The sequence below is a fragment of the Emydura macquarii genome, unplaced genomic scaffold (assembly GCF_026122565.2).
Source record: "Emydura macquarii macquarii isolate MOO-44397 ecotype Brisbane River unplaced genomic scaffold, CSIRO-AGI_Emac_v2 contig_3295, whole genome shotgun sequence".
In the NCBI taxonomy this organism is placed as follows: domain Eukaryota; kingdom Metazoa; phylum Chordata; order Testudines; family Chelidae; genus Emydura; species Emydura macquarii.
In genome coordinates this window covers 576830-596813 of record NW_027133432.1, presented here as the reverse complement: position 1 = coordinate 596813, position 19984 = coordinate 576830, and the positions used below count along the sequence as shown (strand labels likewise).

General features: G+C 38.6%; 2 protein-coding genes across 5 annotated transcripts in view; one reads left to right on the top strand and one right to left on the bottom strand.

The window, feature by feature from the left end:
• The window catches only part of B3GAT2 (beta-1,3-glucuronyltransferase 2), a 46505-nt gene extending 43792 nt beyond the window's left edge, over positions 1-2713 (top strand). Inside the window, exons 3-4 of the mRNA XM_067532662.1 lie at positions 2027-2175; positions 2262-2713. Coding sequence (XP_067388763.1) covers positions 2027-2175; positions 2262-2348 — 236 coding nt within the window. The 3' untranslated portion in view covers positions 2349-2713. The remainder of the gene's footprint in view (positions 1-2026; positions 2176-2261) is intronic.
• Positions 2714-2868: 155 nt separating this feature from the next.
• SMAP1 (small ArfGAP 1) overlaps positions 2869-19984 on the bottom strand; it is a 292144-nt gene continuing 275028 nt past the window's right edge. For 2 of the 4 annotated variants that reach the window (XM_067532657.1, XM_067532661.1), the window contains 4 exons: positions 19604-19731; positions 6394-6562; positions 5344-5672; positions 2869-3856 (listed from right to left, as the gene is read on the bottom strand). In XM_067532657.1, the coding sequence (XP_067388758.1) occupies positions 3722-3856; positions 5344-5672; positions 6394-6562; positions 19604-19731 (761 nt within the window). In that variant the 3' untranslated portion in view covers positions 2869-3721. Of the gene's footprint in view, positions 3936-5343; positions 5673-6393; positions 6563-19603; positions 19732-19984 lie in introns of all 4 variants that reach the window. The other 2 variants (XM_067532658.1, XM_067532659.1) reach the window with 2 other exon arrangements.

Below are 19984 nucleotides of genomic sequence, written 5' to 3'. Positions count from 1 at the left end.
TACCCTCCACCGAAAAATCTGGGACATCTTCCCTTTTTCAGCGGCACGGAGAACAGCTGCTCTCAGTGGCGCGATGTCACTTTCTCGCGGAACCCTAACAGGGGTCCCATGGAATACCAATTGAGAAACACTGCTCTATGGGGACCTGGAGCATACAGGACCAACTTTTGGTGTTTCAGCCTCTGGCCCAATAGGCCTCCACCACTGTCTCACTACCCATTCATGTCCCTCTGCTGGAAGGATTCAGGTTAATTGTTCTTTTCCATCACCTGAATCCTGGTACATTCCTGTGGCTGGAGCTGCTGCCAGCAGTATTCCTTCAGGCTCTGAGTGACTGCCCCTGGCCATATGCTGGGGGGAATTTCTCAAGGCACAACTGTTGTTGGTATGTTTTTGGCGAGATGTTGAAGGTGTCTAAGATGGCCGCTTTGACATACAGCAAAGAAACAATTGTTGCCTATGAACTAATGATTCAGAGGATCAGAAATTATTATGAAGTTTAACACCTCAGGCATTGAGGAAATTAAGGCATCCTCTATTGAGCCAGTGAGAGAAGACCATTTGTATCTGCTTCTGTGTGACCTAGATAAGATGTGCATGAAAAAAGCATAGGGGAAGGACAGATGCATATGAACTGTTTGTGGGGACAAATTTTTAGGCAATCAAATTTCTGTACAACCTCTCCTGAAGGTATTCAGAAAAAACCCCCACCCCTTTAGCTGAATCAGTTTCACATTGGCTTTAACTAGCTGTACTATTTTAGATCTCCCCTGTTGGTGCCTTACTTTGAATTGCTAAAGTGGAAACCATTTATTTTCAGGTCTAACTCAAATGCTTGCAAGATGGCAACAGCAGCACCTAAAAGCTTTTTTGCATGTGATGCATGAAAATATTTTTTGTATTCAATTGCAGTTTCATATCTAAAGAGGATGCTGCACTTAAGGAACCTGATTAGAGTTCCTTCAGCTATAATAGTTTCAAAGAAAGCAGCCTGGCAGGATTATTGTAGTAGAAAATGGGACTGATATATATGCCAGTTAATCAACGTTACGTTTCAGATTGTTTGCAGCATTGAATAGCTCTTGACAATATTGCAGAACAGATGTCAAAATTATATTGTCTCTCCTTTGAGAAGAATGCAATGGACACCCCTCAGAAGTGCCCCTCAGGAGCATTTTATTAGTGAATAAACAGGTGCCTTAGAATTAGCACCTGTAATTCCTTTTCCCTGCAGATGTGTTGGCCTTGCGTTGAATAATGCTTTACGAAAACTAGGCAGCTTGTCTTATAAACATACATCAGTAGACTGTTGAATCCTAAAACTTCTCAGTTGACTTTTAGTTTACATGTGTTACATGTGTTAAGTTAGCTTACTGAAAACTGGAGATCAGTGGTTATTTTCTTTAATAAAAATGAATACATTTTTATTTGTACTCCACTGTATCAAGCTGTTAACTAGAACTATATAAATTATAGTGCAAAAACCATAATCTAAATTTATTTGCCTTCCAACAACAGAGTTCACTGAGAGATCCTAAATGTCAGTAACTAAAAATCTATGCCAGAGAAGACACTTAGCTGCTGTGGCTTAGTATGCCTGTTTTAACTCACATTTATGTTTGAACTGTAAGTCTTGATTGCTTGTGTGACTTCATAACATTTGCATTAGCTATTGGTTTATATTTGTCAAGACAATGAAAAATAAGAGAAAGCATTGATTTGACGGCACAATTAATAGCTTTTTTTCAGCTAAAAGGACATATGAACACAAAACTGATTTATACCAACTGCTTACTGTACAACAAATGTGTAGAAATTAAGTGATAAAGACAATTTCACCAATCAGTTTTAGTTTACAACTGCACAGTGTATAAAAGTCTACCCAAATAATACATAGGAATATAAAATAAATATACAAGGTCTTAACCAAGGGGTAGGGCGAATGGGAGAGTTTCAGATTTAAATGACCTCCAGATGAACCATTTAAAACTTTTAACTTTTTATTTTGAAAACTTGTCTTGCAAAGGATTTGCTGTGAGCCTTCAAGTGATTCTGTCAAACCCTAAAGCTGTATTCAAACGCCGTGGGTCTCAACCAGGAATGCAAGAATCTGATTTTCTAAAACAGATCACAACAGTGGAGGAACTGGAACCAAAAGCAAACAACTGCACAAAAGTACTATTTCCACTTTTATTGCAGATCGTTTATATCTGTCTTTGTACATTACCTAATGCTGCACTAATTAATCTTCTGTTTTTTAGGTTCTTGTATGGCACACTCGAACAGAAAAGGTAAATCTAGGTAATGAGCCAAAATATCACCTGGACACAGTTAAAATTGAGGTATGATCTGGAGATATAACTGTATGGGGCATACCATAGAAAATGGATGTTGCTGAAGATGCCTAACTGACTTCAGTCAATTAAGAATTCAAGCATTGTACAATCTACTGCTCTGCAACATCCTTTACTAGCCATCTGATGGACTTCTGTGCAAACAAAAATTTATCAGATAAGCAAATCTGATAGTTTACGAGATGTAATATCTTTTGTCTACACTTGTTTTGCATGCATGTTTCAGCTCAGTTTCATTGAACTGAAATATAAACATTTGTTTGAAGAGTTTCCACCTGGTAAGACAAAACTGTAGTGCAACATTTTCAAAAACATTTATATATATTTTATTTATCCTACTAAATTGATGGAATTATTATAAATTGGTTTTAGATCACAAAATGTTGGTCACCAAAAGTATTTGATTACATGCATCTTCCAGATTAAATATATTTCTCCTGTATTAAACAGCAGGTTTCTTGAAGTTACAATGGCCAGGTAGATCATACAGTATGAAATAAAAACCACACAATGGTTTATGGATTCATCTTTTTAATATAGGGAAATAACATTTTATCAATACGAGGCACCATAAAATGTAAACACAATTACTGTCATAAACCTGGATATATCTTCAAGGACAAAAAGTATCCGTATGCGGTGAGTTACCCTGTATGCATATTGTGCAATAAGTTCTCTATATTAGCGCTATGTATACATGTATGGAGCCACATTGCATATTTTGTCACAGGAAACTCAAATGGATCAAATAGTCATGTTTTAAAAGAATAAACTAAAATGTGTGGAACTACAGTAACATCCAGGTTTATCTTGCTTCACTAACCATGTTCCCTGTTAAGCACACCATAACAACATCACAGTGAATGATGAAACAAAGTATGTTTGATACACTAAAAAACATTGTTCAGTAATACATTTACATTCTATTTATATGATTAAACATTTGTTCATACAGTATCTTCTACAAGGATTACTGGGTACTTTGGGGGGCAAGGTTTATATATTTAGAGATATTACTAACATGATGATAACTACGTCCCTTATATGCAAGTGTTTGATCTATAATTTTGAGAAAAAAAATTGAGTATGCAATTGGTAAAGCAGCTTCTTAAAGATATGGTTTATGAAATCATATGTGCTGTAATATGAAAGAGCTATCTATGATATATAAATGTATTCTCAATCTGCTTTCCACCACATCAAATTTAAATCATTGTGGACCACAACATGGTCCGTTAGATAATTTCTTAATCTGAACAACTGGGGGAAAAGAAAAAGAATATGTTCATGGACAAAACAGGGAAACTAAATGCATTTTAGCAAGGAATGTCAGGTGACTGTTCTGCATGAAACTTCTGTTGCAATTTTCATTTCCACAGTTGTGTGCTGAGAGTCTGACCCGAAGAGCTTCCAGTCCATCCTGCCACTGTATTGGGGGGCTGGCCAAAACCCATCACATTGCTGGTACTATTGAGATTAATTCCAGCCATTTGCTGATTCATCTGTGAAATGCACACGATTCTCGTTAGTACTGGTGTTGGAGCACACAAACTTTTTATCAGCTTGAAAGAGGAGAGCGTTCTAAATAATAAATCAAGTAAAGTATAAGGTTAAGGAATGACATGGTGGATTGATTTAAATCAGGATGCAGGAAACTTTGATTTAACTAATTGATTTTCATCATGTTTTGCATTTGTATATTTTAGTTATTTTCTTAAAGAAAGGCTGATTCTTATTAGTTAACTATTAAAACGTTATTTGCAACTAAATATAGGCTTATGCAAAATTTGGTGTTTTGCTAACCAGCAAGATTTGCTAAATTTTAGCTTCACTCACCTTTAGATTCTTAATTTTTAGCAAGATAATAGTGTATCTATACATAGTTATTGAAACAATTTTATAGCTTCACTCACCTTTAGATTCTTAATTTTTACATTTTTATGTTAGAAAATGGGAATGTATTAATTTGATGATGATTAATATTTTACTTGTGATTATGTCAAGCTCTATTTGGATGGAAATTCAAATTCAATTAAATATTCAAAAACAGCATTTATTAAATCAGACTACCTTAAAAGTGCTGGCTATCTAAGAAAAAAAAGTTTTTTACTAGGAGGGTGGTGAAGCACTGGAATGTTTATTTTGCATTTAAAGTGAACTGAGGTGTACCTGGTCCTGCCTTAGCATAGGGGGCTGGACTAGATTGTTCCTTCTAGGCATACATTTCTGATCCTGTGATTTATGAAACAAAGGAAGTACTATCTATAGTTAATAAATAGAACTGATTTAGGTCACCATGTCCGCCAAAATTTTAGAACTAGAAGATCTCATCCTCTCACACCTAGTTTTTATCACACCTAGTTTATTATACATAGATGCAACTATGTATTGTATATACTGTGTTTTATCAGTAAAACACTTGTAGCTGGACAGGAATGATAACATAATTAACTTGCTGCTTGTTCCTATAACACAAAGTGTACTTAAATCTATATAACCCATTCATTTAATTACACTAATTTCTACTGTCCTACTCAGCTCTGCAATCTGAAAATTCATTAAGGTAAACAGCATTTTTCAGTATGAATAAACTAAAATGTGTCTGAAAGTAGTGGCTGCCATTCTGTTTTGTAACACTGTTAAACAACATAAATGGTGAAGTAAAACAGTTTTTCAAAAATTTCAGTCTTAATAAGCTAAGATGTTAACAGTTTTTCAAAATATCTAATTGTTAACCTGACTTGGGTTTGTTCTAGGAGTTGGTTAAATGGCACTCAAAATTAATGCTGGTTTCTTTACTCTTCAGTTTAAAAGTACCACATCTGTAATACTATGCAGTCTGCTCAGACCTATGGATGAAAGTCTCAATTCACAAGCAGAGCACAGCTATAGCTTTCCCAGCATAGCTGAACTCCTAGTATATGGAAAACAAATTATTTATTCATAAAACAGTAACTCTTATCCAATAGAAGGGAAAATAAATTCTCACCTGAGAGAGGTTCCATTGAGCTTGCTGATTTTGTTGCATGCCATACTTATTTTGTGGAGTAACCACTTGTCCCACCATTCCTCCTGGGGGTCCAACAACATTTTGAGGAAGTCCCATCACACCAGTTTGTGTAGTGCCAGTAAATCCATTGGGCAGTCCCATGCCCACCATCATACCTGTGTTCTGTCCTATGACAGGCACTGATTGTCCCATCAGATTTCCCATTACTCCAGCAGCTGCAGGCACAGGTACTCCGATGGCTGGAAAACCTGGAAAATGAGACGATGGTTGGGCGGGAAATGGAACAGAAGAAGATCCCATGAACATACCTGCATTTTGGAAGGGAGAGAAGGAACAGAATGGAAGAAAAGTAATTTTTACTTGAATTGTTTTCCAAAAGTTTGAACCCTTAAATGCCAGTTTTAGAAGATAATTTGTAGGATTGATTCTGTCCATACTATTGTATGCAAAATCAGTATTTGGAAAAACAGACAGTGATTAGAAAGAATGGTGTAATGACCAAAAAAATGGCACTATAAATAACATATTTTAACTGCCAAAGCTGAGCTCTGCCGTTTCAGAGCCAAATTTTTATCTCATTTGGACCAGCATCTTTTCTCTCAGTCACACTACTGAAAATTACTGGATTCCCACCAATTTAATTGAGATCAATACATGACTCTTTGTAATGATTTATGCAGTCTCCTGTTCAGACCGAGGAATCCCATTTCACACCCAAAGTGATGAATGATCATACAACAAAAGTGATATCAAATAATAAAAATTAGGATTATCAGTATATTGTGTTGTGAGCAGCTATTACTTCTAAGAAAATAAAATCCATCTGCATTCTGAACTACATTTTTCTTCTAGTCTTCATTCATTTTAGCTTTTCAGCTGTGAAAAGAGTAAGAGCAAACAAATCCTCTTGAACATATATAAATTAGGATAAATGGTTTAATTTTATGTTGACAGGAGATTATAACTACTATATTCTAAACACTGCTTAAAAATGGAATAACTTTAGAAATGAATTTGAAAATTAATTACCTGGAGCATTTTGCTGCTGCATGGTCCCTGTGCCATACAGTGATAAGATGGAGTCTTTGGAGAGTTGTTTCTTTGCTGACTCTTCTGATTTTGTTGTTTGCTCAGTGAACAGATCAAGATCCCCGGATGCAGCAGATAAGGTAGCAGCTGTTGGTTTAGTGGAAGTGCTCTGGGAAATAAAGGTCAAAACAGACAGGCTATTGAATGAAACTACCAGTGGACATAGTCAGATTAACTGCTGTGCATTCTCACTCCCAAACTAACTTAAAAGCAACTTAGTTATGAAATTAGTGGTAAATGAACAAGTATTTTAGAATTTGTAATATCACAATGAAACCCAAATACTTGCCAATGTGCAGCATCTGGAAGGAGGACAGATTCAGGTTAATACCTAAGCAGCAAAAATGACCATGAGTGAATTTGTGCTTTATACACACACACACGCAGTATACACAACTCTTGCTATTCCTTAATTTTCATCTGTGGATGGCATACATCATAAAATGAAGTTAAATGATGAAAAATGATTAAGAAATCAAAAAAAAGGTTGCAATTTCACATTTTTCATGAATCCTTCAGAAACAAAATTTAGATAGGAACAAAACCAAAAGCTTTTCACAATGTTGAAGACATTACCTTGTCTACAGTTAGCTTCTTTACTCTAATAATATTGTGCAATAGAATTTTATGCTGAATTATAATTAACTTATGTTGCCTGTGAATAGTCGCTTGATATTTTCACATCTGGAAAACTGACTTTCGGTCACTTAAGTTGCCATCACTAAACAAACACTGCATCTCAAGTTTCATAAGTCTCTAGTCTACCTTCAGTCTTTCTCAGCCTTATTGCTTCTTTTTAATTAATGCTTTATAAACAAATTACATGAAGATGGCTTCCAAATTCTATTATTTTGTTACTGATACACTAACAGTATGGTTCCTTGGCTGGGTATCTGAATAACCAACGCCACATTGTCTTTATACAATATAATCTTCTATGAGACTGAATCATTCATTTTATTAATGGAAACTTACTACTGAGTTGGATTGTGTATGCATGGAAAAAGACACTGAACAACAATATATGCTTAAAATAAGGCCATAACTAATTTTAAAACAGCCAATTAGAATTTCCAAGGGTTAAATCCTGTCTTCTTCCCTCAACTATCCACCACATACTTGGCCAATATGGATTCCCAATACTGGGGTGCATACGAGTTGTGAGCTCTATATTATCAGAGAGCAAGTTAATCAGTTATAGTCCTGCAGTGATAAGGGAGTTGGCTTGACAGACAAATTCCACTGCCACTTTTACCTCATGTAGAGGTTAGGGAGACAGATGAAAGGATGCGCAAATCCTAGGCTTAAGAGAATTGCACCCTTCTGCTGCTAAATATACCAAGCTCCCAAGCTGCCCATAATAGGGCTGTCAACCTGCCAGCTGGGACCTGCAAATGTAAATATCCATACTGGATTCCAGAAAATGTTGCAACATAAACATTCAGTGTAAAATTACAGATGACCAGATCACTTGGTTACTGACTATGTGGCAAGTTAACGCCCGAGAGAAGACTATTATGTCAATAGTTACCTTTATTCATCAAACTTGTAGACAAGACCTATTTTCTATAAACACCAATCAATGTGGTTATGGCATCCTTTAGTTATTGACCAATTGCATCTCATACCAGCTTTTCCATGATTTTACCTGGGACTGACATCAAGCTAAGTGTCTTTTTCTTATTCAAGTCATTCTATTTACCCATTTAAAATATAACTACATTAGCTTTGTTCTAGTCTTCTGGGACATTACAGTATGCCAAAATTTGTTAAATATCAACACTGATGGCTCAGACAGCTCCTAAGCCAATTTGTTTAAAACTTGAGTTCAAATTATACAGTCCTCCCAACTTTAAAAATGTTTAGCTTTAGCAGTTGCTGTTCACCATCTGCCCTAGTTATTGTCTGAATGAAAAATGTGCCATCATCACTGCAAGTTGTGAATATATCACTCAAATTCTTTCCAAATATAGAATTGAAATATTTGACATTTCTGACTTTTATTGACAATTTAACCAATCCTAACCCTGGATCTATACTTATTTTCTTGCTGATATAGTCAACAAAGTACTTTTTATTGCCTTTAACCCTACTGGCCACAGATTTTTCACTGATACCTCTTTACTAGACAGTCTCTGTCAAAGGTTCCTTGTAAGTCCAAGTAAAATATATCTACTGATTTAATCTACTATTTTGTTGAGAAATTCTAGTTGATTAGTAAAATATGATTATTCACTAAAGATGCTATGCTGATTTGTCCCTATCATATTCATCCAAACGTTTTATAACTCTCTAATTATATTTCAAGAAATGTATTTAGTACAGAAGTAAGGCTTACTGGTCTTCAAGTCCTAGGAGGTTCCTAGACCCTTTATAAAATCTTTGAATGATACCTGCTCCAATATACTAGCCAATATTCATGAGAGATTGCATATTTTGTTTGCAGCTAAGCCACTTTATTATTCAATTCCTTAGAATTCTTGGATGGATACCATCCAGGCCTGATGACTGGTTTGCTCTTAAAATGTATTTAATTCATTTCAAAGTAAAGAATTTTTTTCCAATAACTCCTCTTTCAATATTTCATTTTATGCTAATGCTTCATCTTTATTAGCTGAAAAAAAGTAGACATGTTAGATCAGTGGTTCCCAACCTTTTTGGGTCAAGGGCCACAGATATCATTTTTACAATCCTGAAGGGCCACCAGTCTCCACCAGCAGCCTCCTTACTCCCCCACTGCAGCCAGATGGAAGGAGTTCAGTGAGGATGCTGCCTCTCTCCTCGCTGATCTCCCTTCCCTCCAACAGGGACCCCAGCGCCTATAGATCCAAGCGGAGTGCTTTGCCATGCTCCCTGCTACAGCCAGGGGCAGTGGAGATCTCCCGTCTCCCTGGCTGCAACAGGGAAACCGCGTGCATCCTGTAGCCCTGTGTGCTTCACCTGGGTCCCTAGGCAGAGGTTCCCTTCTGCAGCCGTTGCCAGGGGGATGGGAGATCAGTGCTCCCCCCCGCCTCCAGCAGAGTCCCCCACGCCTAGGGACCCGGGCAGAGCACCTATAGACCCAGGCAGAGCTCAGTTGGGGCTTTGCCACAAGTCATGAGCAAGGGTAAGACCAAGAGCAGACCAGAAACCGGACTGTAACACAGATGTAAAAATAATTTCCCTATGCCCAATGGCTAAGCTGTATTGGCTCCTGCTAGTGGTGGAGTGTCAGTATGCAGCCAAGGCTCCATTCACTTCCCGCCTACATGTGAGGTGAAATAGTGGCCCCATTGAGGGTGCTCTCTTCCTCACCCCACACTGCTGTCTGTGACCCATGCAAGGAAGACTTATGGCCCCTTGATGCAGGCAGGTAAGGCAGCTCACAACTGGGCCCTTAGCCTCTGCAAAATTATCATCCACTTTGCTACATGGAAGTTAAGTGGATCCACCAATTATCTCCCTCAGTTTCTGCTTTGCTTAAAGAATTTCTTATTTTTATGTCCATGAATGATTGCACTTAAAAATCCCTTAGCTATCCTAAAATCCATCTTAGTTTTACATGCCATATTTTTTTCATTGGCTTTACTTGAGCTAGATTTCCATTTTTTGAAGGATGCAGTGGTTCAATTAACGTTTTGTATCTAATCATTTAACCCTATTTTTTAAACCCTTTTTTGTTGTCAGTGTGCAGGGGGATGTGCATACATTCTGTGACCCTATTATTGTATTCAATCAAGTAGCTTTCATGCAGTCTAAGAATTTTAATGATTTAACATTTGATTTTTATTAGCTTCTCCTTTTTTCTTTCAAAATTTGTCAGAGTGCTAGTTTTTGGTATGCATCTTCCCAAATATGTTGAACTTGGTCTTTCTTGCCTTGATTACTGCAACCACCTCCTTTCTGGCTTCCAAGCTTTTGACCACTTCATGCCTTTTACAGTCCATCTGATATGCTATTACTATGATAAATCATTTTCTGCCCTGGTTGTTCAGACCATATCACTTGTAGTTGATCCCTTCACCTTCCACATTAGATTCAAGTCTTTTGTCTTCACTTTCTCAGCTCTGCTCCCTCTTAAATCTCTACTCTGTTTTCCTCCTCTTCTCCCTTAGTGCTAGCTCTGTTCTGTGTAAGCCTCCTTACCTAACTGTTTTCTTTTTTGACTCATTATTTTCTCCATGGTGGCCTTATACTTAGTTCCTTGGCTCCCCAGGTGATCCATGTGATCATCCTCTGTTTATTCCAGCAATATCTTTAAGACACATTTCTGGGAAGATTTTCAACAATTATCTGTCAGAGAAATAAAATTAAAAAATATGGACCTACACTGCTTTGGAGATTGGATCAGCCTACATTTTGTATGTCTCACTTATTCTTACCAGTATTGTGTGTCCATATTAAACATATATTGTAAACCTCTTTGAATATGGACAAGGGCCTCTAGTGTGTATTGCAGAATATCAAGCATTCCACAATTTTTTAAAAGCAGACTCTGATCCAAGAGTGAGTATATACAGTTCCCTTCTCTCTCTCTCTCTCTCTCACAAGTCACCACTTAGGAAGTGGGGGATCTTTAGTCTGACAGGGCCAGTTTTAACCATGGCTTAATTCCATATCAAAACTCAGGCAGTATGGTATCAAGTCTGGGTTGAATTACTACTTAAATTTCTCTTATATCAATTGAAGGAGAACTAACTTCCTATATTAGGAAATGGTAGTCACAAAAGGAGCAGTCTGATAAATTCATAATGTCTAAAATTGACAGCACATGTAAATACTTCGAAGAGGAACTACCTCCCCAGAGTAGGAGATGAAGCCTCTTTGGCTTTGTAATCAATGTTTCCAGCAACCAGGGAGGCAAATTTGGATTGGCAGAATCCTAGTGTATGTATTACTATAGCCAGAAACAGTATTAATAAAAATTACGTTCTAAAACAAAGCTGTATACTGCATGTACTGGTTATGTTGCAATCTAAAATAATGTGTGTGTGTAGTATTATCTTTATGAAAATACTTTTATTAGCTCTTGGTCTAACTTTCAGATCATTTAAAATGGAAATCATGCACGACAAAGCAATAAAAAAAAATCTGTCTATCAAGTCTGGTGGACTTCACTCTAATGCCAGATAAAAGATAATCTGAGCATTAAACTCAAATACTTTTCCAAACCCAACACAAAAAAAGTATCAATTTTTTATTATTTCATGCATACTAATTCATTCACAAATTCACAGGCTAAATGCTTCAGTAGTCGTTTTCAGTTCAGCTGCGTAACCTCAGAACTGGAAGTGTTTTGTTAAAAATTGTATGCAATAAAGTCACCAAAGTATGAAGCAAGATATTAAACCACCTTTTCTGTAAATCATAAAATATACTAACTTTGAAATCAAAATGTAGCTAAATGAATTTAGAAAGTGGTATTGTACTAATAGATAGGAATGGCAGAGCTTTTTGTTCTTCCCATAAATGATGTTTGGTGGAGTGGGAAGGATTCAGATTGTACTGACAGAATACTTAAGTTACAATTTAGCTTTACTCAGCATTTGTTTATTACGCCAAACTGTTTTAAAACTAAATTTGTAAAATGTAGGAGGTCTTCAGCTTATGCCCTCCATGCACAAATTCATGATCTAGCCCTATATATCACATAATCTCCCCCCCCCCCCCCAAATTGGAGCACTATAGAAAGCACCTGTGAATAAACATCAGAGAACTGATGGAACTAACTCTTCCCAATGAAAACGTCCATATTGGGTCAGTCTGCTGGAAATCAAGAAGGAAAATTCCCAGATCAGAATACATTTTTCCTTTTTTAGACTCTTGCAAGTCTAGCACTCTGTGTAGTTGGATGCTCATAACAATGAAGTTTGCCCCTGGGAGGGAGAAAGATTTTGGGGAAAATTGTCAAAAGAGCCTCAATGATTTAGGAGCCTAAATCTCAATGAAAGTCAATGAAAGAGACTCAAGTCTCTTTTGAAAATGGGACTTGAACTTTTAAGTGCTTCAGAAAATTTTACCCTAAATAACTCTGCATATACACTGCAAATCCCAGGGCACATAAAAAATTGAGAACACTTATTGTACGGCTCACATAACAAAGGCTTTGAATTTGGTGGCGTCAGTTTTTTCTGTTGTTCTGTCTGGCTCACATCAGGTGGCCTGATTTGAACCTTCCGCAGGGGGTCCACCATTTCAGCAACTGGAGCACAGGAGCCAGGACATCCACTTTGCAGCTGAGATCAAATGGACTGAAGGCTGAAATGGGAGCAGGAATCCTTGTAGTGCTTCATGTGGAAATGCAGTCCTTGGAGAATTATCATACACAATACTAACATGCCCTGGAGATGCATTAAGAATCTTATGCTTGTTACATACAGTGCAACTCCTGAAACTTTTCTCCCCTTCCTGAACCATTTATATCCATTCATGGCAGTGCTCCAGTCATATGAATTACCCCCACTAAGTCTCTGTTATTTCAATCACATCATAGTTCCTTGACTGTTCCAGGACTTCTAATTCTTCCTGCTTGTTTCCCAGGCTTCATGCATTCGTGGACAGGCACCTAAGATAAATAGCTGATAGCCCTGCCTTCTCAGTAGGGATCAGGAGTCCTCCCCTGTTGCACCCTTCTTGTGTTTCCTCCTGGTATCCCACTTCCCCACTTACCTCTGGGCTTAGGTTTCCATCCCCCAGCGAATCTAGTTTAAAGCCCTCCTCACTAGGTTAACAAGCCTATCTGAGAAGATGCTCTTCCCTCTCTTGGTTAGGTGGATCCCATCTCTTCCTATCAATTCTTCTTCTTAGAACATCCCATGGTCAAAGAATCCAAAACCCTCTCTCTGATGCCACCTGCATTTACTTCCACAATTTGGTGGCCACTACCTGGGCCTTTTCCCTCAACAGGGAGGATGGACGAGAACACCACTTGCACCTCAAACTCCTTTATCCTTCTTCCCAGAGCCACAGTCTGCAATGATCTGCTCAAGGTCATTCTTGGCAGTACCACTGGTGCCCACATGGAGAAGTAGTAAGGGGTAGCAGTCAGAAGGCTTGATGAGTCTTGGCAGACTCTGTCACATCCTGAATTCTAGTTCCAAGCAAGCAGCATGCTTCTGGACATGGTAAGGGACTCACATGACAGACAGCTTCGACAGAAAGCATCGCTCAACAAATCTCCTGCCCTGCCCCATCCTTGGAAGTCAGTCAAAGAGACTCAGAGCAGAGAGCTCACCCTCGTCCTGCACCAGAGCCTGCCCCAAGACGCAGCTCTGCCCAGCGTGAGAGAGGGCTCAAGAGGCAGCAGCACAAGCCAGTAGGTAGGGAGCCTCAGTCAGGGGAGATAGCAGGATAGGAATTGCTTTTTCCTAGCATTCTGATCTTCCCTTATGCCCAGAGACCAGAACCCCAGTCCTGGAGATACCTGGGGAGAGCCAGGCCCCACTGCACTGCTTTCTGCTGTGGCGGGGATGCGGTGTAGTTGACAGTTGCTGAATCAAGTCCACTATCATCAATTTGATTCCCATTGGAGGTGAAAACCTTATCTTTGGCTATATCCAGTGATACTCATAGGTGCTACAGGTTCTATGCGGGGATCAGATGGCCATTCTCCATATTCCTCACAAATCTGTGCTCTTGAAGGAAGTATATAGTTATATTTTAGTCCTGAATGGCTTTTTTTCTTGAGGAAACTCTGACAAGCAAGTTGTTCAGGAACGGAGAAAGACTTGAATTTCCTGCTCCTGAAGGCCATTACATGAACAATCAGTACTTTGGTAATGACCCCTAAAGATATCTATAGGCCAAAAGGGAAGGCTGTGCCCCGGAAATATTTCTTATGACAGTTGAAGCATAATTACTTCTGATGACACTTCAGGTAAGTGCAGATAAGCTTCCTTTAGGTAGAGTCCCTTATTGAGAAAGCTACATGTGGACATGCCAGTTTCAATCCAGAAATTTAAATTCCAAGGATATTTATTAAACATTTTAAGGTCAGTATGGATCTCACATCTCTATTTTAATTTGAGATAAAGACTATTAAGTACACTCCATAGAATTTATCTTTGACATTCTTGCTATGGCTCTGATCTGCAACAGATGGAAGATTGCTTGTCCCAGGACTAATTTCTGGAATGATCACAAATCTGCTTCTGGCATGTTGTGACAGTTCTATGGGAGTATCTCCTCTCAAGAATCAATTTGTCTGAGTTATTCTCTCCCAGGTATTGGCAAACCTGGAGTTTTTCTCTGAGATGGACAGAGACCTCTCTAATTCCAGAATAGTGTTAGGCAATGAATGTTAATACTGTGCCTAACATATATTCGTGTTGGGAGGTTATGTTAACTGAATAAATTACTGTCCCCCAACAATTCTGTCCAGCCATGTCAAGTATCCTATAACATCTTGCATTAGCATAAGTAAGCATGGACTTAAGTAGATAGGAAAACTATCAGGATCAGAACATAGGATTGTTTTACCATATCAACAGGTACAGAGTTACTCTCACAGGCTAATACTGGAATGTTCCAAAGGAAAAGGACAAGATATATGAATGTTCTACCTAGGAGGGAGGAGGTGCCTTCATGCCCTTGGTACGTGATAAGCGGTACATCATGGTACCAGAAAAACAAGATAGAAAGCTGATTAAAGCTAGTTTCAGATGACGTATGCAATACTTTTTACTCATAAACAGGCAGTAGAAAATGGCTATTGGAGTGTAACTCTGGGGGCACACCTTCTGTGTAAAGTGAACATAACGCTGCACAAGATGGCTTCTCAGAGACTTATCATATTGAACCCTTTTTCTCTACTATATTATTGGCTTATAACAGTAAACCTGACTGATTTTGGTTATTTGGTCTCCTGAATATATTTCAAAGAATATATTTTAAATATAACCAAAGTGTGGTCAAGCAATGGACTATACAATGTATCAGCAATAGGTTCTGTTAATATAGTATAGTCTATATTGCACCTTCTTCCTCTGTTAAATCTGCTGCAGCATTCCATCCAGGATGTGTGGTTGCTTGTATGGGTCATAGGTGAATGATGGCTGTGAAAAGGTTATCTGTTCTGAAAGAATTGTCCATAAATCCTCTATTTACCAGATACTTCTTGTCTTTATCAGCTGTTTCTACAAAAATTTTGTCCACTTATTTCCTGCCCCAATATTTTGGATCAATAAACACTGTTTAATTACACATCTGTCTTCCTCAAATGAAGTCACAGATGCCTGTAAACCACTGTATTAGATATCATAGAGCATTTGACAAGTGTTGGTGAGGCAGACAAGCTTTGAGCCACACAGCTTTTTTCAGGTCTGGGAAACATACTCTGAGCATCACAACTAAATGCTTAAGTAGTTAGAACATATTCTGAGGGTATGTCTATACTGACAGTGCCACTGTCGGCACCGCCAGTTCGATTCTGCAGGATCGATTGAGTGGCAGTGGAGACCTGCTCAATCGATCTGGAAGTAAATTCCATTAATCCTCCCTCGCAAAAAGAGTCACACTGCGTCGACAGGAGGGCATGCCTGGGGATGCCGCAGTAGGTAGAAGTTAGGAAATTGACAGGTTGACATAGAGTAGCTTGCGTATCTCCCATTGATTCCTGCTGAATTTTGCCGGCAGTGTAGCCAGGCCTAAGGGACCATTCAACGCCTGTAAACAACTCTGCAGTCATAGGATAAAAAGATTAAAAAAGGGATGTACCACTTACAACAATCTGTAACCCACTAACCCCCTCTTTTTGTCCTATGACTGCAGACGGGTTAACGACCCCTAATATCTTGAATGGTACCTTAGTATAAGTAGTTAGCACATATTCTAAACAATCTGTTCCACCTTTCATTTAGCTGCAGTACTCAGAGTACCTTTCCAAGAGCTGAAGAAGAGCTCTGTATGGCTCAAAAGCTTGTCTCTCACACCATCAGAAGTTGGTCCAATAAAAAATATTCCATCACCCATCTTGTCTCTCTAATAGCCTGGAACCGACACAGCTACAACTACTTGACATATATGTTGATAAGTGTAAGGAGTCCAATATCATATTGGTTGCTACAGAGGCAGAAAAAGATCTTTTATGCAGCATAAATATTCTTATTCTTTGGTTGAAAAAAGCCTTTTTAGCAGATGGTTCAATGCTAGTAAAGTTCTTTAAAAGCAGGATGAAGCTGTGGAAGCTCAAATGGCTGAGGCTGTTGCCCAAGTCATGTTTTAAAGATGACTCCGTCTTTATCTGTGGGTTCTAGGAGTGTAATTCCCCCTCCAAGGTATGCTTATGTCATTTAATAAGATTGTAAAAATTACATCAGCTTTTGGTAAGGTAAGATAGTCCTTTTTTTCCTAAGGGAATGAGTGAATTTAAAAAAAAAAATTCTGATCTATTTGTTCTGCCTTCATGTGTCTTTATGGCATCCCTGAAAGCCAGATGGAAAAGCATTTTCAGTTCCTTTCTGGATTTAGTGTGAAGTATCTATTTCTCTAATTATTGTTATTATTACCTCTTGATCTCCCACTAGAGCTGGTTGAATATCCACAGATGTAGTGACTTTTTTCCACATTCATTTAAAATAAATGAGCAATAACAATCTGCCTTGAGTTGCTGTCTACTCCTTTCCTCACTGTGATTGGGAGAGTTCCCCTTTTTTGGTACTAAAGAATTAGAGGGAGATAAATGCTGTGAAGAGTCTATCTTCTTGCTCTTGCTTTTGGATTTGTCTGATTTGCACTTTTTTGGGTGTCTGTTTTTGTTAAATTGAAGATAATGATAATGAACTAAATCACTTACTCCCAGAAAATCCAATCTCTCCTTACTGAAAGTTAAGTCCAAATAAAGATTTGAAGCAGAGTTTTGAATTTTTGTCGCATTTATAAGACCTGTTAGCGCTGCTATGCTTGAAAGGGTTAAAATTCAGGAAATCGGTTAAATCTGGCTTAAATGCTCCTTCTTATGTACTTTTTAATCATCAAATAGTAAATCTCTTCTGTAATGATTTGGAGAAATAGGACACTGCGCATTTAAGAGGATATCTCCCTTTCTTGCAGGCTGGGAGGCTGTAAGGAGACCCCATTGGTTGCTGAGGGGGTAAATGGAGCTCTAGGAGCCTCCTCAGGGCCATTGCTAGCAGAATTCTTGACAGAACCACCTAATGATCTCTGTGACCACTTGTACTGGCTAGATCCCCGTAGGAGAGCATATCTTTAGTGTTCCCATGACAAAACTGCTTACCCTAAACTGGAAGATAAAGTCTGGGTGAGCAGTGTCTAAGGAGCTACTGATGGTAGTGCTGGAGCTACTCCACTGTGAAGCGCTGCAGGAGGAAGCAGTGCTAGTGTTACCTTTCTCCCTGTTCCTGAGCACTCTCTGCAGCATCTTCCTTCAGAATCAGGACTTACTCTATATGGAACAAAGGGTCTCTTGTTGCCTGCTCAGCCAATTTGGCAAGGCCCATGCCAGCCAGTAGCTATGAATGGTATCAGTCTATTTAGGAGGGCCGGAAAGGGACCTGGCCCTCAGTTGTCTGGGCTCTGGCTCCCTTCTACTGGGGATCCAGCAAAGCAGTTAGACTGTCCCTTCAAAGAGGGCTGCAGGAGTGCTGCACGAGCAGAACACTTTCTGGTCTTCCTCTTGTGTCACCTCTGCCTGCCTGACATCTTTCAGCATCATGGATTGTGGGGGCAGAGATTACCTTGGATGATCAAGACCTTAATTCTAGCTCAGAGATAATTTTTTCTGCAAATTTAAAAAGCAAAAAGCCAATTAGACTCAAGATCTGATTTGCAGAAATGGCTTTCAGACAATCATCAAGGACTTTTAAGGAAGTCCTGCTACACATGGAGGACTGAATCCTTCTGCTTCCTATGACTGGCTTCTGAGAAGGAACACAAAACCAGCCTGGGATTCCTAGAGGAGAAGAAAGATACTGTACAGGCTGCTGGACAAGCAATGGTCAAAGAAAACAATATTATATGGGGCTGCCCTATGTTTAGGCTGCCTGACACTCTCCCTTACAATATTCTCACCACCGCTTCTTTGAGAAACATGAACACTTCTTTTATTGCAGCAGGCCTCTGAGATTCAGCAGGGAATCCCTCACTCCAGGCTATAGACGTGCCCTCCTTTTCTTTGTCCCATTCCTCTGAGATTTAGCTGAGCTATGAAATGCTAAAAATCACCATTTCCCTTCTCTCGTTTTCTCAGAACATTTTTTGCAACATGCCAAAACGACTGAATATTTTAAAGAGTCTAGCCCATACTGCTGCCAGAGTAGTGGCAGCAGCAGACACTGACCCCATTCCCTGAAGGGTACCACGTGGGGCAGAAGCTCACCCATCTCCTAGGAGGGCAGGGAAGGAAAACTGAGCTAAGCTCTTTCTGTAACTTCTCCCCTCCTGACTAAGCATAAGGCTTTGGCATCCCATTGCCTCCCCACTCCCTGGGATCCCTCCAACTTACAAGACAGGGAGTGGTACATCAGAGAGTTGGGCCAGGCTTGGTTCCCTCCTGGATCCAGCAGTTCATCCCCACTCTGTGATAACAGCCTTCTCCTGCTGTCAGCTAATGTAATTAGCACCCAAAGACAAAGATCCATACATTTAAAGAAATATTGTACAGAAAATTGTGCATTTATAAAAAAAAGAAATTCCTAAAAAGTATGTTTCAAATGAGTCTATTAAAGTCATATTAAAAATCAAAACATCCCCAACCAGTAACAATAAAAGAGTTGTTTTACCTCCCAAAATTGGGTAAATAGTCAGCAGATTGGTGAATTTTGCTGCTTCTCACATCTAGCACCAGATAAAATCCACTACTGCTCTGGAATGACTATAAGTTGTTTACATCTCATGGCTGCTTAGTGCTCTGCATGTAACCAGATGGTGTTCTTTGTCTAGTTTTTAGTGCACAAAAGTCCACTTTGGCAATTTCATTAGAGACCAAAGACTGAATGGGTATACAGAAAAACTAATCTCTCTCACTGTGTATTGTTGGTCTCTCTAGCTGTGGTTAAGATGACGATAAGGTAGTGTGGAAAAGCTTGTCCTAATCCTATATCTGTATCTATAAATGAGAGACTATTTCAGTCTGACATTCAGTCTAGCACTTTTCACAAACAAAATTCAATAAAGAGGGAAAAAAACCATGCAAATACACCTTTCTAAAGTTTACCTGAGCAGGAGGTGCAGCAGCTGCTGGCAAAGGATTAGAGATCATTGGGCCAAAGATATCCAAGTCATCATTCAGTGTTGTTATGGTAGTGGTGCTTCCATTTGTAACAGGTGCTTCAGGAGGACCATCTTAAAAAGACAATGGATTCAATTTTTGAAGTAGAAACTCTTAAAACAAGAGTTTAATAATTGTAAAATATGAATATATAAAGCAAATCACAAATTGTCTTTGGTTAAAAAGATGCAGTGCTGGAAGAAAATCTCAAACATCATATCTCAGATCTGCAAAGTTCTGAAAGGACCTCTCTAAATTGAAGAGTATGATATATTAATATAATTAAGAACTAAACATTTTAAATACAGTTTTAAGACTTCCACAATG